General features: G+C 38.2%; 1 protein-coding gene across 1 annotated transcript in view; it reads left to right on the forward strand.

The window, feature by feature from the left end:
• Positions 1-27976, forward strand: part of C7 (complement C7) — a 708293-nt gene that overhangs the window by 282642 nt on the left and 397675 nt on the right. Inside the window, exon 9 of the mRNA XM_044069786.1 lies at positions 18089-18202. Coding sequence (XP_043925721.1) covers positions 18089-18202 — 114 coding nt within the window. The remainder of the gene's footprint in view (positions 1-18088; positions 18203-27976) is intronic.

The raw sequence follows: 27976 nt of genomic DNA on the forward strand, positions 1-27976 counted from the left end.
CTTTTAGCAGCAGGGTCTTGCTGGAACGCAGGAGAAAACTGGTAGACAGGGGTTTGTTAAAAACAGATTTTCAAGAATCGCTGGACAAGGCCAACCAGACTTCAAAATCTTCAAAGGGATCAAAATCTTCAAAAGCTTCTTCAGAGCCAAAGTCTTCGGCTCCAAGACTTGCTGAGAAGGTGTAGTTACCAGTTCCACAGTCTTCGGAACCGAGTACCGAGCTTGTTTTTCAGAGCCGGTCCCCGGTATTGGAGCCAGTCTCCGAAACTTTGAAATTACCCTTTTTACAGTCGGTGGCTTCATTAATCCCTTCGACTCGTTCTTCGAGGAGCCTCTCCGATGTGGATGTGGACCGAGCGGTGCAGAGGCTTCTCGAGAATCCGGCACTAAATTGTTATCGGCTTTAGCCCAACCAGTTTTGGAGCAGAAGACTGTTTTACCTACTGTGTCTACTCCTTCTCCGAGCCAGGCCTTGGAGCTGGGGGAGGTGGAACCGATGATTGTGGAACCTTTGGAGTCGAGGCCTGTTCCAGTGCCATTGGCTCCGTCAGCTCAGAAGAGTCTGGGAGCCGACACTCTCTAATTTGCTCTAAGGGGGAGAGTCGAACCGATGGGTTGATTCTGACCCTTCCCCTTGGAGCTTCAGCTCGGATGAGCTTGGCTCCTTCCTCTGGGTTGGAGCCCACTGTGTCGGCACCGGGGAGGATGCCATCTCCTTTGGAACCTGCCACTTTTTCACGTCGGAGCAGTGGAGCCTTCAATGCCATAACGAGAGTTATGTCTTCCAAGACACCCACGTCATCAAGGCCTTCCTCCTCCTCCTCCCCAAAAGTGCCACTTTCTACCTCTACATCACAGGTCCCTGTAAAGCGTTGAGATCCAGAGCCTCAGGTAGCCTCATTGAGTGACCCATGTTCTACTGAGACCTCACCAGAAGCTCCCACTGATGAGGTTTCCAGGAAGAAGCTTTGCAAGAGGAGGCATTTAGACTCCCCACAAGATTCTGTCACATCAGACACAGACTTAGAGGAGTCAGAAGGGTCCCTACAGTCTCCCTCAGAGGATATCTCCTTGCTGATATTCTTGAAGTCCTGAAACAGAGGGATGACTGGCAGTCCATTAGCCCTACTGATGATGAGTCGGTGCTTCTAAAGGCTTTTGGGTCTCAACCCTCCCTGGGTGGCTCCACCCTTCGATAATTAATGGAATTGGTTGCGGATGTCTCCTGATACTGTGGAACCTGTCCCTCAGAGGCCCAACAAGTTTATTACATTGCCGCAGGACAAAATGTTCCTTATCAAGGGAGTACCGGTTGATGCCATGGTGGTGGCAGCGGCCACCAAGAAAGAGATGTCGGAAATCTCTTCTACTGTCCATCCTCCTAATAGAGATTCCAGGACTATGGACAGGTATAGAAACACATTTTTAGTTTGGTGACTTTTGCTATGTGATCGCTCAACTATCTGACACATTTTACCTGTCCATAAAGAGATCTTCTTAAAGAGCTTGGAGATACTCTACAGGGTATTATAGCTGAAGGCATTCCTGATAAGGTGACATCCCAGCTCAATACCCTTAATTCCATAGTTACCTCGTCCATGCGGCTCATCTCTTATGCAGCCGATGGTTCAAGTTGGGCAGCGGGTTCAGCAATAGCTGTTTGAAGACATTCCTGGATACGTTTATGCTCTTTTGCGGAAGCCTTCAAGTCTTCCTTTGTTAATACCCCATTTGATGGCTCATCCCTTTTCAGGCCTAAAGTTAAGAGACCCTCACTAGGTGTGAACAAGATGGAAAGACTCTGTCTGCCGTGGGAGTCCATTTTTCCACCCCTACCAGACCTTACCCCAAAGGGCAAAAGGGAGGAAAAATGTGGTTCCGGAAGTCCCAAGGAGCTTTTAAGAACACACGTAGTGAACCCTCCTCCCAGGGCAGAGGAGGGGGTAGTAATGGAAGATGCCACCCAGGTGGCAGAGGGGGTCTGCGAAACCAGGGCAACAGGGATCAATTCTTTGGCAAGCCCTACCAGCAGTCCTGAAAGGAGGCCCAACTGTCCTACTCTGGAGGCAGTCGGGATTCACTTCTCTTTGTATCCAGACCCCTGGCTAGAAATTACAAAAGATTCTTGGGTGCAAAGCATTGTCACCAGAGGTTATGTCATTCTGTTCACAGAACCCCCCCCCCCCCCATACAAAGGAAAATCCCAGACATTCCATCCAGTCTCAGGGATCAAGCAGCCATAGAAATTCAAAGGCTGCAGGAAAAGAGAGTCATCCAGACAGTCCCAGCAGACCAGATAGGATCCAGATCCTACTCCAGATTCTTTTTAGTTCCAAAGAAAACAGGGGACTGGAGGCCCATCTTGGACCTCAGCAGACTCAACACCTTTGTAAAGAAGGAGAAGTTCCGGATGGTCATGCTTCAATCGAGTCTTCCATTTTTAGGAAAAGACGATTGGATGTGCTCTATAGATCTCAAGGATGCGTACTATCATATCAAAATGGCCAGACCATCCAGAGATCACTTGCATTGCTGGCTGAGAGCCAGTCACTATCAGTTCTGAGCATTGCCCTTTAGTCTCACAACAGCCCCCAGAGTGTTTACCAAATGCATAGCAGTGGTTACGGCTCACCTGAGGCATCTAGGATTCCAAGTGTTTCCGTGCCTGGACGACTGGCTCCTCACTGCCACCTCCAGGCATCAACTACTTCAATCCAGGGATCACACTCTCAATCTGTGCTCTCAATTAGGAATAACTATTAATTTTGACAGGTCTGCATTGTCACCATCGCAGCGTATCTCCTTTATCGGAGCAGACTTAGACACCACCACCGCCATGGTAAAATTGCCACTGGACAGAATAGTCACTCTCCGACAACAGGTATCAGACATCCTGATGAGCAAAATAGTTCCAGCCTCTCAAGTGTTGAAACTACTAGGTACTATGGCAGCAACACTCATAGCAGTTCTTCTGGGACATATGCACATAAGAATACTTCAGTGGTTACTCTTCACCCAGTGGTCTTACCATCAACTTCCGATGTCATTCTTGATAATGATTACAAATTCATGCAAAAAGGATCTTCAGTGGTGGTTGACCAGCCATCATGTAACAGTAGGTCGCCCATTTGTTCTTTCTCCGCCATCAGCCACGGTGACCAGGGATGCTTCTCTGATAGGGTGGGGGGGGCTTTTCCAGGGAAGAACAGACCAAGGCACCTGGTCAGAGACAGAGTCACAATTGCACATCAATGTCCTTGTGATGAGAGCAGTACTTTTGGCGTTGCAGTACTTCCAAGACTCTCTTCCTCTGGGAACGATTGAGATTCAGACTGACAACATGACAGTGGATTGGTATATCAACAAGCAAGGGGGAACCAAGTCTTACCCCTTATGTCAAGAGACCCTGAGAGCCTGGCAGTGGGCTGTATCCACCGGGTGCTTTCTGATAGCGACGCACATCCTGGGTTAATCCAACGTGATCACAGACAAACTGAACAGAACCATTCTGATGCCGCATGAGTGGTCCCTCAAAGACAACTTTGTGGAGATGATTTTCCGCAGATGGGGCCAGCCTTGCTGCAACCTGTTTGCATCCCCTATGAATGCCAAATGCAGAAGCTACTTTGCCCTGAATCCCCCACCAGGGGAGGACCCAAGGGATTCTTTCGTACACTCTTGGCCCCTGGGATTTTTATATGCTTTTCCACCAATTCCCCTGATTCCAAAATTCTTGCAGAAAGCCAAAGCCCTGGGGAGGACTGTAATTCTAATAGCCCTGTAGTGGCCTTGACAGATTTGATTCCCCTTCCTTCGACTCTGCCAACTAGAGGAACCTTGGATTCTGGACCCAGTTCCAGATCTGCTGACACATTCGTCAGGGACTCTTCATCCTTCTCTTCATTCCCTCAGCTTGACAGCTTGGCTGCTCCAATTTCCAATATAGCCAGGTCACACAATTTTTCCTCGGAGGTACAGCATATCCTTGTATTTTCTTATAAATCTTCCACCAGAAAGTTGTACGCCAGCAAATGGAAGCAGTTTGCTTGCTAGGCTTCACAAAATGATATTGACCCGTACATTGCCCCAATTGCTAGCACTTTAGAGTCCTTGACTAAGCTTTTTAATGAAGATGCTGCAGCTGCCACCATATGAGTTCAGTTGGCTGCAATGTCAAATTTTCACCTCAGATCGGAAGGTTCTAATCTAATGTCTCACAGATTATGTAGAGCCTTCTTGAAAGATACCATACATCTTAGACCATGAATTAGACAACCTTCTACTCCCTGGAATCTGAATTTTGTTCTAGCAAGGATTATTCTTCCTCTATTTGAGCCTGCATCCTCCTGCCAACTAAAATTTTTGTCTTGAAAAACTATCTTCTTGGTGGCCGTTACATCAGCACGTAGAGTGTCCAAACTTCAGGCCTTATCTGTTAAACCAGACGAACAACCAACAAGGAAGGATCCACCAAATGTAGTTTATTAAAAGCTCTCGGCCACAGCCTTCAAGGAGTACTCCTTGAAGGCTGTGGCCGAGACATCAGAGAGCTTTTAATAAACTACATTTGGTGGATCCTTCCTTGTTGGTTGTTCGTCTGGTTTGGATTTTCAGTTGTTTTATTCTTATCTATTAAACCCCCATATTTGATTTTTCACCCTGACAGAGTGTCGCTGAGGACTAACCCTTACTTCCTTCCAAAAGTATACTCGGAGGCCAATTTGAGCCAAACTATTGAACTTCCAACTTTCTTCAGTAACCATTCCAACAAGTTGGAGTATATGTTGCATAAACTTGATGTTCACAGACAACTAAGATTCTATTTGGACAGAACAAAAGAATTTAGAAAATCAGAACAAATTTTTGTCTCTCATGCTGACACCAAAAAAGTGTTACCAGTATCAAAAGTTACTCTTTCCAAATGGTTGACTGATTGCATAAAATTCACATATTCCTCCATGAATTAACCATTAGAACATAGCATGAAAGCGCACTCCTCTAGGGCTGTTTCTACTTCTTCAGCTTATATGGCTAGGCTACCTTTGGACACGACACATGCTGCCACTTGGTCTAAGCCTCATACCTTCATTACGCATTATAAAGTAGATAGGGCCTCCAGGGACAGGTCTTCCTTTGGTTCCACTGTCCTCAGGAATATACTCCCATGAGCCACCCAAGATGAATGGTGCTTGGGACGTTACCTATGTGTAAGAATGAACGGCGAGATTGAACAACTTCACATAAAGAAGTTATGTACTTACCATAATGTTCCATGTGAGTTGTTCGTCTCGCCTTCATTCTTACATTCACACCCGCCTTCCCCCTCCTGGCTGCTCGAAGAACGAGCAAGAGTTTTTGTGGTCTGGCGGATCTTGTTGTAGTATTTCTTACTGTGTCTGGAGTGATGCTCATGTGTTTATTATGTCCACAATGATAGAAACGGAGCAAAAGCAGGAACGTCTTGTATAAAAGCAGGAAAGTCTTATATAAAAAAATCTATTTTATTCTCCAATAGAAAACAAATACAACGGATGAGCGCGCTTTCGCTTACAAAGCTTTATCAGATCCATATTGTATAGTCTTCACAAAAGCTTTTATAACTAAATTCAGAAACTCACAGCCAATCAGAGTTCCATAGTAATTACTACTTTAAAGAAATAGCGTACATTTAAAAATCATTATTGATACATATATATAATTACTATAAAAACTTGATATATTTAAAACTACTATACAAAAAATGTAATAATATTGATAATATTAATAATAAAGGCACTAGATACATGCATAACTATATATCAGAACCAAATACAAGCATATAATCAGAGCCTAAATAAATAATGAATTCAGTGCCTTAATATGTTGTTGACCTAAAAATCTTTATGGATTAAGTGCTATGGGATTATGCATATATCATGTATGTATCAATCTATACACATCCAAAAGAACCATGTGCATACTAATATTGGACACAGTGGAGCAGTTCTGACATTCTGAGGTTAAATTAACCCATAATATATGAGACACATGAAGTGGACCTTATAATCATCTTACCTAAACTATCTAATGTTACAACGTTTTCTCAATGATGGTTTTATTGATGCCCTTTTGTTAAGTCCCATGCCTCTATCTGCTCTCAGCATTATGATCCAATTGGTCTCCCTAAATTCAGTATGATTTCTGATGTCACCTTCACGTATACTGGGAGAAATGACCTCCAGGGCTCTAAATAAAAAAGTATGACTGTCATCATGTTGTATAATATGTTTGGCTAGGGCATTGTGTACCAGATGTTTCCTAATATGGTACACATGTTCGCGTATTCTATCCCGAAGGAGTCTGTTGGTTTTTCCAACATAGAACGCAGAGCAGTTCTGACATACTGCCAGATAACCAGGGTAAAAAATAAAATAAAATACTGTTCCAGTAAGGCAGTATGCGCACCAATGAAGATACACTTCTTCTAAGGAATAGTATCACCACTAAGTCAGTTCCACATAACAGTCCAACAAGGTAGCAGCAAAAAGACTTTTAATAAAACAAAGTATAAAAAAACGTTGAGCGCTTTCATCTACAATAAATAGACTTCATCAGAACAAATCTCCATTTTGAAAAAACAGCTTTTATATACATACACCTCTTAAATCATTTTCTTAATTGCTGATGAATTAATTGCTGAACACAATTAACCCTATAACTGCTACCTCATCTCATAGTAAATGTTAATGTGGTTTAAATGTTATTCACAATTTAAAACAAATAAATCTCCCTTGCCTTGCCTACATACTTCCTATGTTGGTACAAGTTCTTCTCAAATAATTAACTTCTTCTTAAACAATTAAAAATAAACATAAACCCTCTACCCTCTGTTATTCCAATTGTTTAAAACATATGTATTTATGTAATCACTGTGTTCTCTATGTATGGACAAACTCAGTCCTACATACTACGTAAAATAACTTGTAAATGCAGAGAATACAGATGGTATGCTCATGCTACGTAACTTTTGTCCCAAAACTTTAAACTTTGTTATTTTCTAATATAGGCCTGATTGAGATGTATTCATTTAAACCAGGGGTGACAGTTGCATTAAGTTTTATTTGCCACCATACCTCTCTCTCCCCTAGTTTTTTCTTTATACTTCCACCTCTGACATTTGATTGCACTATTTCCAATATACCAAATACAAACTTTTCACAAGCCTTACTATTCATCAAATGCTTACATAATGCATTTTTCTCATCTCCCTTTTTGATGCTATAGTAATGGTCATATATTCTGTTGCGAAGACATCTGTCTGTTTTTCCTACGTAGTAGCAAGTGCAGTGCGTACAGGTAGCTAAATATACTAAGTGGGATGTTCTACAATTCCCCTTTTTGAATTTTATATTTGTAGAATTTATATCCTGCAGTGTTACGGTGTTTCTACCATCAATGTACTTGCACTGGTTACAATTTCCACATTTTAATGTGCCAATACTACTTTCTTTACTTCTCATTCTAGTATTTTTTCTTTCAAATTCCATCTTTAAGTTACTTGCATTGCTGTATACAAATTTGGGTCTGTTACCCATTACTTCTAAAATATTTTTGTCAGCACTAAAAATGTTCCAATGTTTTTCCATTATAGTCTTAATGTCATTGATGTTGGACCCAAATTCTAAAATACATGCTCCGGTATATTTAGATACGTCAACCTGGTTCACTTTATTAAGAGCCATGGTGTCCACCTCTTTCATACCGAGAATAGCTGGATATTTTTTATTTCTATTACTAATAATGTATTGCCTTAAATCTATAATCATACTATCTGGATATCCCCCAACTGCAAACATATTGCCTATAAGATCCAATTCCATAATTAAATCAGATGTTTCAGAGGTCATTCTAGCTGCTCTTATGAATTGACCTTTAATAATACTTTTTTTCTGTTTGTAAGAGTGGCAACTGTTGAAGTGTAAATAAAAGTTGCTAAACGTCTCCTTTCTATGTATTTTTGAGGTGAATCTTTTATTCCCAATGGTTATCTGGGTGTCTAAGTAAGATATTGTCTTAGCATTCTTACTTGTGGTGAATCATAGGTACTCACTTCTGGTATTTAGGTATACCATAAATTCAGCTAGTTTCGCTTCACCCCCATTCCAAATCAAGAACAGGTCGTCCAGGAATCTGGTGTAAAGATCAATGTACTTCCACCATTCACTATTGAATATGTGTTCTTTCTCCCAATCAAGCAGAAATAAGTTTGCAAAGATGGGGGCGCAAGCCGCCCCCATTGCTACACCCTTACATTGCCTATAGTATTCTCCTTCAAAGTACACATAGTTGTGGGTCAATACTATGTCTACGAATTCCAATGTTAGATTTTTCTTGTCCTGGTCTAAAGCAACAGTATATACTTTACCGAACAAAAAAGTTTTAGATTTATTTCCTGAAATGATCGGTCGGAAGGGAGGATCTAATAGGTTTTTATGTACTTTGGGGATTCCAACAATAGTACTGATGATAGGATCTTTTACTTTTAAATAGTTATATAGGTCTGAATCTATCCTTTCTTCAATAAGTAAGTCTTCCAAAAATAAGTCAATTTTGTGATATCCTATATTGACTTCATTAATAGATGAAATATCATAGTTGCCTGAGTTTATTAATATCATATTAATCTTGTTGTTGTATTCAGTAGTGTCATATAGCACAGTTCCCCCGCCTTTGTCAGGCTTCATGATTCATAATTGGTTGTTAGTTTTGAAATCTTCCAATAACCTATACTGTTTGTAATTGAGGTTATATGTCATCTTATTTCGCCTGCAAATATTGAAATATGCATACATTTCATCTATAACTAATTTCTCGTATATAGCCAATAAATTGTTCAGTGGGGGGGTATAGGTGCTTTTAATACAAAACTCTCTGTTGTTACTATGAGGTTTATTCCTAAATAATAATTGTAGATTCAGTTTCCTTATATATTTTTTAAAATCTATTATACTTCCTACTACATTGAACTGTTTGTTTGGAATGAATTTCATCCCTTTAGCAAACAGTTCAAAATGTTCTTTCTTAATGACAATATTAGTGTAGTTAAAAATATTATATTCTCCTAAGCTATAGTGTACCTCATTGTGCTTTAATATGTTCTGTCCAACTTCCTTCCAGGTTGTCTCCAACTGACATAAGGATGTCCTCCTTTGTGCTCCCTCCACCTGTGAACACTTGTGTCCTTCCATCCTTCTGTTTGCCACTGCTTGTCTTCCTCTCCTAAAAAATCAGCATTCCTTGTCTGGTGTGAATCTAACTCCCTGTTGGAATGCATATTTTTATTATTAACAGACTGTTTTCTGTAATAATCTTCCACAGGTGGCTTATTTCCATTCCTGTCTCCCCTATTGTTGTTATTAGGGGGGGTTCTATTGTTATAATCCCACTTGTACGCTTCCTTTCTAGCATATTGTTCCTTATCTCTCTGCATTTTCTTGCACTTCCTGTCATACTGTTTGTCTATGATTTTTTCTACCCAGTCAAACTGACTATTATATAAAGTCTCCATTTCTTCGAAAAGCAAATCACTAGTAATTTTCTCATTTAAAACTTCCACTTCGGTTAACAATTTACATATTTTTTTGTCATTGCAAGAAATTATGAACTTCATAAAATCCATACCAAAATTGTTAAACATTCTGTTGCACTCTTCAACATTTTCATCATTTAAATCAATACCAATTGGAATTTTAAAAAAACGAAGTCCTATTAGATCCTCCCTTCCGACCGATCATTTCAGGAAATAAATCTAAAACTTTTTTGTTCGGTAAAGTAGTGGAAAAATGGTTGAAATCAAGTTACAATAGAGTCAACCACTTATTAAAAGACTCATGGGATTTTTTGAGACGACTGACACCCAATTTGTGCAAGCCTGGTATTATTCTGGTGACTATTGATGTGGTGGATTTGTTTTCTAGCATTCCTATAGAGGAAGGTTTAAATAGATTCAGCAACAGTATAGAATTATATGGAGCTTTAGACCAGGACAAGAAAAATCTAACATTGGAATTCGTAGACATAGTATTGACCCACAACTATGTGTACTTTGAAGGTGAATACTATAGGCAATGTAAGGGTGTAGCAATGGGGGCGGCTTGCGCCCCCATCTTTGCAAACTTATTTTTGCTTGATTGGGAGAAAGAACACATATTCAATAGTGAATGGTGGAAGTACATTGATCTTTACACCAGATTCCTGGACGACCTGTTCTTGATTTGGAATGGGGGTGAAGCGAAACTAGCTGAATTTATGGTATACCTAAATACCAGAAGTGAGTACCTATGATTCACCACAAGTAAGAATGCTAAGACAATATCTTACTTAGACACCCAGATAACCGTTGGGAATAAAAGATTCACCTCAAAAATACATAGAAAGGAGACGTTTAGCAACTCTTATTTACACTTCAACAGTTGCCACTCTTACAAACAGAAAAAAAGTATTATTAAAGGTCAATTCATAAGAGCAGCTAGAATGACCTCTGAAACATCTGATTAATTATGGAATTGGATCTTATAGGCAATATGTTTGCAGTTAGGGGATATCCAGATAGTATGATTATAGATTTAAGGCAATACATTATTAGTAATAGAAATAAAAAAATATCCAGCTATTCTCGGTATGAAAGAGGTGGACACCATGGCTCTTAATAAAGTGAACCAGGTTGACGTATCTAAATATACCGGAGCATGTATTTTAGAATTTGGGTCCAACATCAATGACATTAAGACTATAATGGAAAAACATTGGAACATTTTTAGTGCTGACAAAAATATTTTAGAAGTAATGGGTAATAGACCCAAATTTGTATATAGTAATGCAAGTAATTTAAAGATGGAATTTGAAAGAAAAAATACTAGATTGAGAAGTAAAGATAGTAGTATTGGCACACTAAAATGTGGAAATTGCAATCAGTGCAAGTACATTGATGGTAGAAACATCTTAACACTGCAGGATATAAATTCTACAAATATAAAATTCAAAAAGGGGAATTGTAGAACATCCCACTTAGTATATTTAGCTACCTGTACGCACTGCACTTGCTACTACGTAGGAAAAACAGACAGATGTCTTCGGAATAGAATATACGACCACTACTATTGCATCAGAAAGGGAGATGAGAAAAATGCATTATGTAAGCATTTGATGAATAGTAAGGCTTGTGAAAAGTTTGTATTTGGTATATTGGAAATAGTGCAATCAAATGTCAGAGGTGGAAGTATAAAGAAAAAACTAGGGGAGAGAGAGGTATGTTGGCAAATAAAGCTTAATGCAACTGTCACCCCTGGTTTAAATGAATACATCTCAATCAAGCCTATATTAGAAAATAGCAAAGTTTAAAGTTTTGGGACAAAAGTCACGTAGCATGAGCATACCATCTGTATTCTCTGCATTTACAAGTTATTTTACGTAGTATGTAGGACTGAGTTTGTCCATACATAGAGAACACAGTGATTACATAAATACATATTTTTTAAACAATTGGAATAACAGAGGGAAGAGGGTTTATGTTTATTTTTAATTGTTTAAGAAGAAGTTAATTATTTGAGAAGAACTTGTACCAACATAGGAAGTATGTAGGCAAGGCAAGGGAGATTTATTTGTTTTAAATTGTGAATAACATTTAAACCACATTAACATTTACTATGAGATGAGGTAGCAGTTATAGGGTTAATTGTGTTCAGCAATTAATTCATCAGCAATTAAGAAAATGATTTAAGAGGTGAGCTGTTTTTTTCAAAATGGAGATTTCTTCTGATGAAGTCTATTTATTGTAGATGAAAGCGCTCAACTTTTTTTATACTTTGTTTTATTAAAAGTCTTTTTGCTGCTACCTTGTTGGACTGTTATGTGGAACTGACTTAGTGGTGATACTATTCCTTAGAAGAAGTGTATCTTCATTGGTGCGCATACTGCCTTACTGGAACAGTATTTTATTTTATTTTTTACCCTGGTATTCAGTCGACTGTTTCAGTTCTTGTTTGGGCTTTTATACTGCCAGATAAACAAGATTAGATGTCATACAGTCAGCTTTAACTAATGTTTTAAATTCTCTATGTAGGTCAGGATGAAAAAAACTCCTGCTGGTATCTATATACATACAAAAGTTACAGTGCCCACATGGTCTGGTATGTTCATCACCAGAATATACTTCCTTATTTCTTGGGTAGCAGAGCATCCTCTTAAGATTCATCTTATTTTGGTATAAAAAATGTGGTTGATCACCCACAATCTCCTTTATATCCTTGTCAACTTGCAAAATTGACCAGTTCTTAGAAATAATATTATTCAAAGCTAATATGTCACTGGTATAGAAAGCTGGAATCTTAACAAAAGATGTTCTATGAAATATCTCATTGCTATGTGAATTCAGTCTTGGCCCAAAATATGGTGCAGCTATGTCATCTCTAAGAATGGCTGCTGATGCAAGATGCTTATCTGTCTCATCTTCCTTGCATCCTCTATCCAACAATTTCAGTCTTAGACTATCAAATTCCTCTATAAAACCCACCTCAGATGGGTTCAATCTAGAGGCTCTCATTTCTTGGCCCTTAATTATATTCCTAAATACATAATTCAGATGCATACTAGATCTCATTAGTAAACTATTCCGATAGCGTGACTTACGATATACACCATTATTAAATAGTCCATTAGATAACCTCTCTATATATAAGTCCAGGTTATCTATCCTGGAACTAGAACTCTTCATAGTAAATTTTAAATATTCTGTTAAATTATTCATTTTTACGAATAAGGTGTCCAATTGATCTCCACTTCCTTTCCATAAAATAAAAAGGTCATCAACAAAACGTCGGTAAAAGATCACATATTCCTTAAATTCTTCAACCTTAAACAAAATGGTCTCTTCCCAATGTGCCAAAAACATATTTGCATATGTATTAGCACATGGGGTTCCCATAGCTACACCATCTTGTTGCCTATAGATGGTATCTTGAAATATAAATAGGTTGTTTTCTAGGACCAATTCTAAAAAATGTGTTAATAAATCTATCTGTATTATAGTAAGATCACTATTTTTCTTTAAATAATCTGATATATACTGAATACCTATGTTGTTAGGAATAATAGTAAATAAAGACTGTATGTCTAATGTGGCCAAAATAAGTTCTTCCATAATTGTAACATTTCTCAAACACTCATAGAGGTCTATAAGGAATGATTTTGTATCTTTCAAAACATGTCCACTCTTGTCTAATATGGGTCGTAGATGTTTTTCCACATAAACAGATAGATGCTCTGTTACCCATCCACCTCCAGCAACTATAGGTCTCATAGGTGGGTCATACATATTCTTATGAATTTTAGGGAGACCATGAATCTGAGGTATGAGGGGATTCTTAACTATAAGGTAATCAAAACCTTCTTTCATTATTATACCCCTCTGATAGATATCTAATAAGGTGTCCACAACACGTCGAATAACGAAGTGAGCTACTTCCTTAGAACTCATCTTATAAAATGTATCTCCTAAGAGGTTATTCATGGAAGTTATATACTTATCCATGTCCATGATCACTATTCTACCTCCCTTGTCAGCTGGTCTTATTATGATGAAAGTCTCTGACTGCAGATGTTTCAAACTCTGTCTTTCCCTCAAGTTCAGATTATCTGCTCCATTGTGTCTTTTATATGGAAACCTATCATCATAGTACTTAAATAATTCTTCCTCTGTCAATTTCAAGTAGGCATCAACTAATGGGTGGTTCAATGGGACATAATGACTTAAATTCCTGAACCTAAATGATTGTTCAGCATGCATATTCTCATCACATGATGTCTGCTTATATATTAATTTCAGCATAACATTCCTGCAAAAAATTTTTAAGTCAGTGACAGTGTCTGTAAGATTACTATTACTCTTGGGTATGAAATTCAACCCTTTATTCAATAAACTCTCCTCTGCAGATGAAAGTATATATGATGAGATATTACAAACTAACGATTGTTGTTCTTCCCCCACATCTTTTTTAACGTTTGGTGTGGCATATACTCGCCTGAGTATTTCCTTTTCTGTCAGCGACTCATTGAACGTGTCCATCGCGGACCCCTGTCTGTACGGACGGGGAGGGGAAAAGAAAATCCTTCCCCTGTGTTAGATGCACTATCAATAGGTCTATTACTATGTGAAGTCTTAGGCCTCACAACTGCTTGCATATTATCAGTTTTAGAAGCAGGTTGATTCTTAATTATATGTACTTCAGGGTACAAATTGCCCACCACCTGAGCATGATCCACATTTCTATCATTCACTTGTACTATGTCACCATGTCCTAAATGTTTGTCTAATTCAACAACAGCACTATCCGTTAAAACCAAGGGTGCAGATCCATCTACACACACAGTCTGATCAACATTATCATTATTCACATTACTTATAATTTCAGCATTAACAAAATTACTTTTCAGCTCAGTAATGTCCCTAAAAATAGAGGCATTATTACGATGTACAAAAGTATTAGCCGAACTTTCAATAGTCAAATTTTGTCCACGTCTGGGCCACATAAATACATGACCCAATTTAAAATCATTAGTATCGCTCAGAATTTTGTTCTTCTTCTGGTGCAAAAGTTTACGTTCCAGAGCTGCTACACCATCAAGCAAGCTCTCAAACAATGGTTGTACTATTGCATGCATGAAATTGTCAAAAATAAATTGTTTTTTAGTTTTTATAGCTTCAATGAGAAGCGCCTCTTCAGGCTTGAAAAAGTCTATAAGGAGCTCTAAATATTTCCGACTCACCTCTAAATTAATTTGCTGCCAACGGGTGAGCAGTTCCGGATAATGTGCTCCTTGGCTTGGCATGTTGAAAACCCATAGCCCCCTTGGTATGATTTTTTTTATCCAGGCAATGTTGAAAATGTAATCTCTGTGTCTGGAGCCATTTAAGTTGTGAAAAATCTTTCTCCAGTCCGTCGAATGCTTTCTGCATTCTATCCAAATCAGCGGATGCACTCTCGATGCCGTCAGAGGTAGAGGACAAGTCACATTGCCAGGAAACACTTTTCGTGCAATCCAAATACTGAAAAAATATCCGTTGTAGAACTTCATTTACTCTATCACCTTTTTCAGGGTTATAGTCAAGCTCAACACATGGAGACTAGTCTGCATATTACCACTCCAGGTGGCAGCAGCAAAAAACACAAATAAAATAGCCAAGAAAAAAACGTTCACCGCCAACCAACCTAGTAAATGCTCCGTAGCTAGGCTTTCTATAAATAAATGTCCACAATGATAGAAACGGAGCAAAAGCAGGAACGTCTTGTATAAAAGCAGGGAAGTCTTATATAAAAAATCTATTTTATTCACCAATAGAAAACAAATACAACGGATGAGCGCGCTTTCGCTTACAAAGCTTCATCAGATCCATATTGTATAGTCTTCACAAAAGCTTTTATAACTAAATTCAAAAACTCACAGCCAATCAGACTTCCATAGTAATTACTACTTTAAAGAAATACCATACATTTAAAAATCATTATTGATACATATATATAATTACTATAAAAACTTGATATATTTAAAACTACTATACAAAAAATATAATAATATTGATAATATTAATAATAAAAGCACTAGATACATGCATAACTATATATCAGAACCAAATACAAGCATATAATCAGAGCCTTAGTAAATAATGAATTCAGTGCCTTAATATGTTGTTGAACTAAAAATCTTTATGGATTAAGTGCTATGGGATTCCATATGCATATATTATGTATGTATCAATCTATACACATCCAAAAAAATAGATTTTTTTATACAAGACTTTCCTGCTTTTATACAAGACTTTCCTGCTTTTGCTCCGTTTCTATCATTGTGGACATTTATTTATAGAAAGCCTAGCTACAGAGCATTTACTAGGTTGGTTGGCGGTGAACGTTTTTTTCTTGGCTATTTTATATGTGTTTATAATGTTATACATGTTGGGGTCAGCAAACTAGATCTGAGGTGAGGCAGAGAGCATCATGGGATAGGGACTTAGCCTCGAGTTAGTCTAAAATCTCAAGCTTGTGAAAGTGGCCGACTCGGAGCCGAGGGATCTGCTCTGAACCCATGTGTAAGAATGAAGGCAAGATGAACAACTCACATGGAACGTTATGGTAAGTACATAACTTATTTTTCCATCCACATTTCTACTTTTCCTTACCTCTTTTCATGAACTGAGGGGGAGTCATCCTCTGCCTTCTCCTCTCCTCTCCTAGATGACCAATTACACTACTTTCTTCAAGTGTCTACAGGCTACTTCACTTTGAGATCGTCTGAGGTTTTACACTCATACATCCACTTATGTACCCTTACACCCACAAGCTTACGTCATATGTTGGACATATGGCTCTATGTAAAGTTTTAGATTTGGTACCCCAGATGGACATCCTGTTTATCTGGTGAGATAACCTGACAGTTTGGAATACTGCAACAGTGATCAGTAGGATATCTACTATTGTGGTAACTTCTTTATTATGGTAACTGTACTTTTTCCAAGTGAAATGGCAATCACGGATACCATCTGGCCTTCATTTGGTGACCACAAGAGTGAATCAGAAAATGCTCTTGAACTTGTACTTAATACATTATTTTTTAATTTATTCCATGTAAAAGAGGGAGTGTTATAGAATTTTCATCCTCTTATACCACCATTATAACGTCCTAGCAAAACTTTAGCAATTGTGAGCATGAAAAGGAATTCAAAAATGCATTTTCTTGTGGTGGGAAATGGAGGTTAAAAATCCCATGGCACTTGTCAAAATGAATGGTAAAATGTCTCATGTGCACTGGCCAAATATCCCCAGTTAACATGAATACCACCTCAGGTCTCCCCTGAAAAGAGGCCATAAGCCATATTAAACAGGTCAAGAAAAGGTGCATATATAAATAAACAACTAAATAAACATGTCAGTCCAATAGCCTTATGCCATCTGAAGTTAATATGTATGATGAAATCCCATCAGCCTTATGCCATCTTAAAAATGTTAATATATATGATGAAATCCCATCTGACACTGTTTTACTAAAAATGCATTGATGTAAGTCATTAAAACCAGGATAGTAGACTTTAGAATGGTTGACTTGCAACCTGAGTTTCTATCTCAGAAAGCTTCAGTAAGCAGATTAGAGTGAATGCTGGAATAACTGTAGGGGGAAATCAAAAACTGCCATCACACTTAGAATTAACCATTGTATAAAGCAGAAAAAGAAAGGAGAAACACTTTTTTGCAAGTACTGTCAGGATTTATTATAAATTGCAGAAGAAAATGCAAAAAGTATGAAGTATGCACAATTGTATGCCTTATATCATCAGAGACGATACTTTCATGGAGTCAACATTAAGAAATTAAGCTGGTGTTACTAATCATGACTTAGAATGAAACACATCTGAGCCTGTTTGTGAACGTAGAGGTTTTACTCCTACTCCTGCTATGTTATTGAAAGCCTAGATTAATCTAGAGAAATATCTTACAGTGAGACTGAGTATCTAACAGCCATCTTTATCATCTAAGCAGCACTGTTGTGAGTTAATGTCTGTTGAGGTACATGCTAGGCTCTCAGATTCACATGCTAGCAGATATCCATGGGGGAGTGTACATAAAGAGGCATCTAAAGCCCATTACCTCTATGTGACTTTATTACATGGAGACATCTCTCAGGTGGTATGCTGTTGCATTTTGTCTTGCTTGTGATGTATGATAGTCCATTGGTACCAACAACGCTTCCCTGAAAACTGAAGTATATTATTGACTTGCATTATTGAAAATAGTTGCAGTGAGTATACTGATATGGCAGTAAAGATGCAGGCAAGCTGTCCTGGGGTCCAGACTAAAGAGAACATTTTGACATGCATAACACTAATATAAAAAGAAAGAATAGCTCAATTGCCAGTTATTTACACTTGAAACTGCATCACAAAAATAGACATTTACATTAAACTGATTTAATGCATGTGTAATGCCTTCACTTGTATGTGTATTTACATGAAACTGTTAAAGCATAAATAATTAATATATAGTTCTGATCTATTTTTCAGGACTGAGTAAGAATGATATGGAGAAGTGTACTTCATCAGGATTTTCTTTTTTCTTCATCAGCAAAAAGAAAGTTGAATGCACGAAACTGTTGGAGATATTGCAGAGTGCCTCAGGTGAGAAATTAACATTAACTAGTCTCTTAAGAGATTACAAAGAGACTTGCACAATTCTTAAAATGTACACTCTCTTATCTAAGTTGTGATATAAAAATTGCAATATGTAAGAACTTTGAATTATGTATTGCTTTTAAGTGAATTCTGGTGCAAGTTATTGTACAACTGAGAGTGGTGCCATTTTTAAAAATATAGCAAATTGCATAGGTCCTAGTAGATCCATGCATACCCTGGAGTAGAATGCATGCTAGTAAGTGTAAATTTAACTCTTTATGTGGTACTGGGATTTAGATTATTATTGTACTTATACACAAAATTAAGCTACTCCAAATAAACAGCATGACTTGTATAGTATGTTCTTGATATTTCAGAATGGCTGTTAGTTCTTCAGCATCCTGTTATTACCTGGAAGCTATAGTTCTTTGATTATTGTTTCACGTCTGACCAAAACTATGCTGCACAGCTGTAGTGTGGATGCCTATAGTCTTGCTGTTTTGCCATCCTTATGTTTACCCAAGATATTGCTACATATTAGCAGGAGTTAGTCAGTGCCTTCCTGCTCAATTGAATCTGCTGAATATGTGTATTATGACTTTGCACTGTTGCTTTAACATGTGTTTTTTTGTCTGCGACTGTTACAGTAACATTCTGGAAAACACTAACTGTTTGATACCTTGTTTAAACTACCTATCTTGGATAACAGGCTAAGTGACTACATTTTGGCTTTTGCAATTGTTGTGTAAACTGTATAACCACGTTTCAGTAGAATGTGCTTTATACCTTTGACTTAATGTAGCATTTTGTAACATTAGGGCCATATGTAAGAAAGTACTATTACATTTATCTATTTTTAGGCAGATCTTCTTTGTGTTTATCTTTTTGACTATAATATCTAGTCCGTTACTTTCTTTTCAGTTACTATAACATCTTTTTTCATTGGAGAGAATGTTCCGAACCTGTACCGGATGGTAGATTTTTAAAGAATCATGCTTCACTGTCAAGAACAGGACCCAATGTTATACAATCATACTAAATGGGCAGTGCACTCAAATAATTAATGTAGGTTACATTCCCTATTGGAGTCTGTTGGCTGTATACATATATCATCTCCAAACTATTGTAAAGTAGGTAGTGGCATGCACACTAACAGGAATGCAATTCCCCATGTTCCCCAGTCTAACAGTAGATATATAGCCTCTCTCTCCCAACAAAGAGAACAAACTTGGCTGGTCAGACAGCTTCTTGTCAAAAGTTAACCTTACAAGACTGGATTGCTTGCATGCGCAGCAACTCCAGCTTCTATCTTGGTCTAGAGTGCAGTTAAAGTTAAAGTACACTGGACATTTCCTGCTCACTTACTGATACTTTTTTTTTGTGCTTGGTATAGCCAGGTTCTGCCTGTTCAGCTCAGGTTCACTCCACTCCCCTACCCTACCCCCAATTCCCAACCGCGACCACTACACCTAAACTTATAGCCAACCACTAACCCCACCCGTCCCAACAAGCCAATAGAGACACACCCCAATGGCAATAACACCACTTCCTCCCTCTGGCTACCACACCCATTCTCATACTGACACACTCCCAAATATTAACCTTATACACACACTACCACTCTTCATGCTTACAATACTTTACACATCATGCTACTTGTACACATTACCTTACATGGCATACTCATCAATACCTGCAATTGTACCACATACCACAGCCAAAAGATAACACACATACACTCCCCAACAACTCCCGTTCCTACTACATGCCATACTACCATGTACAATATTGTAATATCCTCATACCTTTCAGATACACCCCATCACAGTACTTAACTCACCCGCTACGCAAAATATCTAGATTACACAGACACAGAATGCTTAGTATACAACATAGAGTCCAGGAATTGCCTTCTGGCCTCTATAAAGTCTTTCTTCAGAGTGACTTCAAGGAGAATTTGTAGCACAAGGTAGCATTTCTGGTAGCTGGATGTTAGCATTTAAAGCTACACAACTATTTGTTATATCTTGAACACACTAGTTCCACCCAGAGCTACATATATAAAAGCTAACTTTGTCCCTTGGATAAGCAAGGAAACCAGATCCCTATTAAAAATGAGAAGCAAAGCCTGAGAACATTGGTACAAAATTCGATCTCAATTTGCTAAACAGGAATACCATGAACTTAGAAATAAGGCAAAGAGACTTGTCAAACAGGACAAGTGAAACTACTACTATAACATCCAAATAAAATAGCAAAATAACCCACAAAAATTTTGGATAGCTATAAACAACATACTGTCCCCAGGTAATACCAGTACAGCCTCCCCAACTACTACTAACAACTCAGATAGCATTGCCTCCCAATTCAACAAATACTTCACTGAAACTATTTTAGCTCTGGCCAACAATTTCAGCTACCCCCACTCCATCTCAGCCTATACCACATAATAATAACAATGTCTTCTCCTTACAACCTGTCTCAATTGACAGTATCAAAAAACTACTAAAAAAAACTACCCTTGTACCAGACTACCTTAGAATTGCTGCTGATGCAATTGCCTACCCTGTATCTATCCCTATTAACAGATCTATATCTGAGCACCCAGACCCTGAGATTTGGAAAGTCGCTCACATATTTCCCTTACACAAAGATGGCAGTTCAACAGAGCTATCAGATTATCGACCACTTGCTATCCTATCACCCTTAGCCAAGATCCTTGAGAGATGTTTACACATTCAACTCATGGACTACTTACTCACTAATAAACTATTATTCAGTACCCAACATGGATTTCATCCCCACCACAGCACAACATCTGCTGTAATGTCTTTTACTAACACAGTTAATCATCACAGAAATACTGGCAAGTTTTTATCCACCATCTTTCTTGACCTGTCAAAGGCCTTTGACGTGGTCTCACATACTAAGCTTATTTCAGTACTCACTGAACTGAACCTGAGCCAGTCCTCTCTAGCCTGGTTCAAAGACTACCTAACTGGTTGCCAACAAGCATTTAAATGGCAACAAACTCTCTCCCGTCTTCTACCTGTTAATCTAAGAGTCCCTCAAGGTTGTATCCTAAGCCCCCTGCTTTTCTCACTGTTTACTAACAACTTCCACACTTCAACCTTACATGTTTCAGTCATGTAGTATGCAGATGACTCCACACTAATATGTGCTGCTCATTCCTGACAACAGCTACAACTTTTAACTCGGCATCACTTTCAGAAGTTGACGCATGGTTAACTAGTGCCCAACTAATTCCAAACTCTAATAAAACCAAGCTCATGCTTTTCCATCCTACAAGAACCACTCTTCCCCCCATCCCTTTCACCATTTTATGTGTGAATAATACCATAATTACACCAATAACCCATACCAAACTGTTTGGGGGTAGAAATTGATAGCAACATGAGATTTGATATTCATATTGCCCAGACGATAAAGAAAGTACATACAAAAATTAGTTTACTGTACAGAAACAAGCAATATCTTACTAGTACCACAAAAGCAACCATTGTGCAAACACGTCTCATCTCATCTCTTCTCTATGCCTCCCCAATTCTAATTAACCTAAGGAAAACTGAATTATCAAAACTAGACTTATGTTGTAATAAAATTGCCATGTTTGCCACAGATGCACCTTTTAGGTCATATCCCTACACTGCACTCAGGCAACTCAGTTGGTTAGAACTTCCTCAACTTCTGCTGTATAATGAACTTGCCATGGTCCCAAAATTCTTAACCAACCAGGGAATATCCCTGCCCTTAAAAATGTCCTACACCCTTACTCCTCTAATCCTGGCCTATGCTCTGTCAACAAATCCTTAATAAATGTAACAAAGTCCAACAATACTGCAGGGGACTCCCTATTCTCAAACTATATAGCTAAAATCTGGAATGCTTTGTCTGCTGATACAATATCTACTACCAGCCTATCCAATTTTAAACAAAAACTTAAATGTCTCTTATCCAAAACAAAGCTATGCTCTTGCACTAGCCCAGACTAGTTTTCTGTCTCTGAAGGCTATCATCTACATTACTTAAGTACAAATACCAGAAAGAATACTTCATGGACCTCATATCTATAACTATGAACACAACATCTAATGATTTTTACCTATGAATATGTTATCAAAGTCTTTTTACTTTGTAGGTTCTCTTCATATAGTGTTTGTTGACATTTCTGTGAGATCTGTATGCAGCCTGCTTATTTGAAGATGTGCATAATTACTTTTACATTCGTGTGTGTAGTGTACAACCTTGTGTATGTAAACAGTAGAGAGTTGATTATCCAAATTAATTGGGACCTATGGTAATTTGGATAATCAAAATATAATTGAAATGGATAAAAAAATTGGGTGCAGTCTACTCACAACAGCATTTAGTTGTATACTAGAAATACATAACCTACAAATAGCTAAAACAGCCACTGAGCAGCGTAATGAAACTGTCTGCCAAAATGTTGCTTAGTAACTGGCACACACAACATGAATACACAGAACTTTTACTCTTGGATGTTTGTGGTTACCACAGATCTTCTCTTAACGTTCAAAGCTCATTACTTCAACCAACGAACATCACGCATCATTCTTTCATTATCAAAATTAGGAACAACAATTCCAGAATAATAAAAGTTTTTTCTGATATGGGTAATATTAATTGTTCTTGTACTCTGACATATCAGACCAGCAGTACTTTTTGTCAGAATTCAGATTCCAACCATGACAACTGTACTTAAAGTCACTTTAGGGAAACGGGTGATATTCATACTTAAGACGCAATGCATGCCGGCTATACTGTCACCATACACACACAAAAAAAACACTCATGCATACACACACACACACACACAAACACACCACACATGCGCACACATGCACACCACACATGCGCACACATGCACACCACACATGCGCACACACGCACACCATACATGCACACAGACACACACACACACACACACACACACACACACACACACACACACACACCACATACACACATGAGCATACACATAGCTACAGCTGTGACAACATACAAAGGCTTGGAAAATTTTGACAGGAGAAAGGACATCCCATGATAGTCATGTAGTACTTCCAGGCAAAGAGGACCCAACTCCTCACCGTAGAGAGGTACCTGTACTATAAATTAAAGTTAGTCAGTGGCAAACAGTGTCAGTGCTGCATGCAGTCATCAAGGAAAATATGAAGAGGATGGGTAATAGCAGTGCCAGTGGTGGTCAGAAAAGAGCTGCATAGAGCTACCAGATATTACTGTGCCCAGAAATAGGCAACATAACATACTAGATAGGGTCTGAAAGACAGAGGCGGAGACATACCCTACAAGATGGCACAAGACCTTACAAGACATGCCAGTTGAATTCATCCAAACCCTGCCAACAGGAAAATACTGTCTCAGATGGTGATGGGCATGCATTGAGGAAGAGCACACAGAACACATGGACTGCATCACAATGTTTAAGGGTTTCAAGTCAAACTATTCTTATCAATGGAGAGACACTTCATGTGCAGAACAACTGATGATGCTGAGGAACACTTAAGCATACTAATACTAACATCAGTGATCAGTCTGCATGACTTCATTGTATCAGACATGTATGTCATGATGGAACCTTCCCCTTTACTTGTAATATCTGCCATAGCTGAACTCTATGCATGGTTATGTATGAAGTGTTGAAAACGCAGCACTACTACCAATATGTATCAGCGTTATGTCCAGAAAGTCATATGGCATCCATGGTGCACTTTTTGACCTGTTTGATATGGCAGTGAAGGAAGAGGTTCTGCTGATGCCCCATTACATTTCAACAGATTGCAAAAAAGTCACCATCAACTCAATAAAAGGTGCCTTTCCCATATATAGCCATTGTAGAACATCTTTACTACCAATATACTAACTTTGGAATATATTATTCAAAAATTTCCTGTCCGAAATATCTGGAGTTTAAATCTGCTTTGGGGAAATGAGTGGCTCAAAGAATTCACATGCAGAAACTACTCTGATGAAAGAAATTCAGTTGATGTCTTCAACTCTACAAGAGTTATCTTTGAAAATGGACAGTTTCAAGGACAACTTAGAAAATTTAAGAGAAAGTTGTCATATTCAAACTGAAACCTTTAAAGAACTACTACAGCAGCACCATACCAAAATATTAAACATTGAAGAGTCCTTGTCTGATATAGATGGAAGGCTTAGAGTTACCTGAGAAGGCTGAAGGTGATGATATTATTTCTTTTCTTAATTCCTGGTTACCTGACTTCCTAGATCTGAAAGAAGGATTTTCATATGGTATATAAAGAGCTCACAGAGCTATAGGGAAACCCACTCCATCATCGATATCCACACCCAGATCTATTGTAGTTAAATTTCTTTCTTAGCTTGACAAAGAATTAGTTCTTAAATGTGCTTGAGAAAATCTCCACTAAAGTATAAGTAGAATCTAATGAGATTTGACAATGACTTTTCCTCTAGAGTTTTAGAAATGAGAAAGAAAGCTTGGCCACTCATGAAGTTACTCAAGCAAAACAAAATAAAAGCCCAACTTGCATATCCTGCAAAAATTAGGATCTTTTTTTCAAATGAAATGAGGACATTTAGTGACATCGAGGAAGCAATTACTTTCATCAAAAACAGTAACATAATGACAGTTCCAGAGGAAATTAATTGGTCTTTAACTACATCACTGAAATGATCCCCTGAGAAAAATACTTGGATTGATGTGAAGAAAAAAAAGCAAAGAACTGATTTAAAAAATATTTCATCAACTACTTCTCTCAAAGATTCAACTAATACTAAAATTCCATGCTAAAGGTAATGAAATATGTATTGTCTATTTACTCACTCAAGTATTTTACAAATTACCTGTCGCTAATATAATTTTTCCATATATACACTTTAGGTTTAATTGTTATTCTATATTCAACAAACTGATAACAACAATTTAACTGACTTAACTATTTACACTAACTTGAGATGGGAAAGTATAGGAAAATGAAGTATAGGGAAGATATCGGTTAACACATTCTTTACATTGAAATGTAACACTGAAAATATATAGTAATACTTGATTTCATTAAGCGTTTGGTCGCTAAGCAAAATATGAATTTTAAGCATTTTTTTGTTTCATTTCCGTAATGGAATATGATTTTAGTTTAAACTTGACTGTGCATAGTTTCTGTGGAATCATTGCATTAAGCACTGTCTTGATTTTCAGGTAAACTACTTTTTTTTTAAAAAATGACTTTCCAATACTCGAGACTTGTGAGTAATCTTCCCTGTACAATTCGTGAGCTTGCTAATGAGCTGTGTGCATTAACTTGCACACAGAATGCACGTTTCCTTTACTAATAGCACAAAATACACTACTTTCATTTCATAGTGTTCCGTTTCAGACATTAAAGCCTACTAGATAGTTTAAACAATTACAAGAATATTTAAAGGATACGATGATGTCTTGGTTAAACTTATTTGCCTACTTTGTCCGTTCATATGATAGGAAATCACTTCCAGTATAACGTGTAGTGCAGTCCAAGCTCCTTTTTTGCCAATATAGTGAATATTATCCTAAAATAGTAAAGGAATCTTGTACAGTCCTGCATAAACTCCTTTCATGAGTCAGTAGGAATACATGTTAGCGACGTAATGGTATATGCCCTATACACTTCCTTATTGCCTTAAAGGGACAGTAGTACTTTTAAACTGTTTAGTTGAACATATGTAAATTTAAAGGTTATGAAACAAGGAAATCTCAATGTTCATAAATGTGTTTAGTTTATTTATTGACAACACATACAATTACTGGTCATTATTCACAAATAAATCAACTAGGGAATCCAAACAAAATACTTAAAATGAACAAGGTATATACATCTGGAACCTTTTGAGCATAGAGAGTGAAAATGAATCACATAACATTAGCTCCATTTATAAGATTTATTTATAGATTCTCGTGGATTACACATAACTTAGTTAACAAATAAAATAAGAATGAGACCTTAGGATGCCTGTGCGTTATTATAGACAGTATAGTAACAAGAAATGATTTGTTAAGAATTGAGAAATAACTACATGTTTAGATGAGAAAGGATGTTTAAGGTATTAGCTGGTTCTTGTTCTTTTATTAAGGCATATAATATGAGAAACCACCACTCCACTTCGGGACCACCACTCCACCTTTCTGGAGACACTGGAAAACATGAAGGTCCTACCAAACACCCTGATATTGGGCAATTTCAATTACCCTACCATTCACTGGGAAAACTACTCGAGTACAAATTCCCAGGCCCAGTGCTTCCTGGAATTCATCAACTCAAATGCCCTGGATCAGCTGGTAAACTCCCCTACCAGAGGTGAAAACATATTGGACCTGGTCATCGCCAACATGGGCAACAGGTGTTCTACACCAGAGGTCAACCCATCAGTGATTAGATCAGACCATAAACTAATCACTCTGGATGTCCACACCCCACCACCACCCCCAACTAAGGAAACCACAGTAAAAAACTTTTCTAAAGCGAACTTCACCTTACTTAAGAAAGAGCTGTTAAGTTTGACAGCCCCCATGCTAAAGGATAACGCTGTCCAAGATGCAGAAACCTTTACAAATGCACTCTTTAAGCACCTACAAGGATGCATTTATCGTGCCATCCCTAGCAAAACCAAGACTCACTCCTCTAAGAGAAGGAAACCAGTTTGGTGGACCCCTGCAATAAACAGGCTATACAATAGAAGGAGGAAACTAGTTCAGAAAAAAAGCAAATCCGAAGAAAGAAAGACATCCCTGATCAGTATCAATAAGAAACTAAGGTCCCTCATGAAATCATCCAATGCTAACTTCGAAAGAAAATAGCCAAGGATTCAAAAGATAACCACAAAGCCTTCTTTAGCTATGTTAAGAATCTAAGTGGCAACTCGCAGATATGCACTGAACTAGTGCAAAATAGCACAAAATATACTGAACCTACTGATATTGCCAACATCCTGGCAGATAGATTCAGTGCAAACTTCACCCCCCACTCACCTCCAAAAGGGCCCACAAAAATACCGGAAAAGTGTAGTGTCCCAAAAATCACAGACGCACAGGTGAAAACAGCCCTTTCTAAAGCCAAAAACACAGCGTCAGTGGGACCAGATGGCATCCCAAGCTGCATCTTGCATGAACTACAGAACAAACTAACCCCCCACCTAAACATGCTGTTCAACCTCAGCCTCTCCACAGGCTACATGCCCATAGAATGGCGCACAGCAACGATTATTCCTCTCCACAAAGGAGGGGCCACAACTGACCCTGGTAACTGTCACCCCATAAGCCTGACTAGGCTGGTCTGCAAGGCTGTGGAGTGCATCATCATGGAACTCATTAACAAACACATTGGGAACCTCCAAACACTTGACCCAACCCAGTTCGGCTTTGTTAATGGCAGATCATGCCTACTAAACCTGGTTGACTTCTTCGAGACAGTCACCAGGGCCATAGACGAGGGGAAAGGTGGTTTACACAGCAGCCTACCTTGACCTCGCCAAGGCCTTCGACACCATTCCCCACTCGGGTATTACAGAAAAACTCACCAGCCTGAACATAAACCCCTATGTCACAAGATGGGTTGCCAACTGGCTTACAGACAGAACTCACACGGTAAGAATAGTGGGTTCCAGGTCTGACTCTAAACCAGTCACAAGTGGTGTCCTGCAAGGCTCGGTCGTGGGACCCCTACTGTTTGGCATATACTTCTCAGAAGTACAGGCAAACACAGG

This window comes from Protopterus annectens, chromosome 1.part0 (genome assembly GCF_019279795.1).
Source record: "Protopterus annectens isolate FY-2018-M chromosome 1.part0, PAN1.0, whole genome shotgun sequence".
Lineage (NCBI taxonomy): Eukaryota > Metazoa > Chordata > Ceratodontiformes > Protopteridae > Protopterus > Protopterus annectens.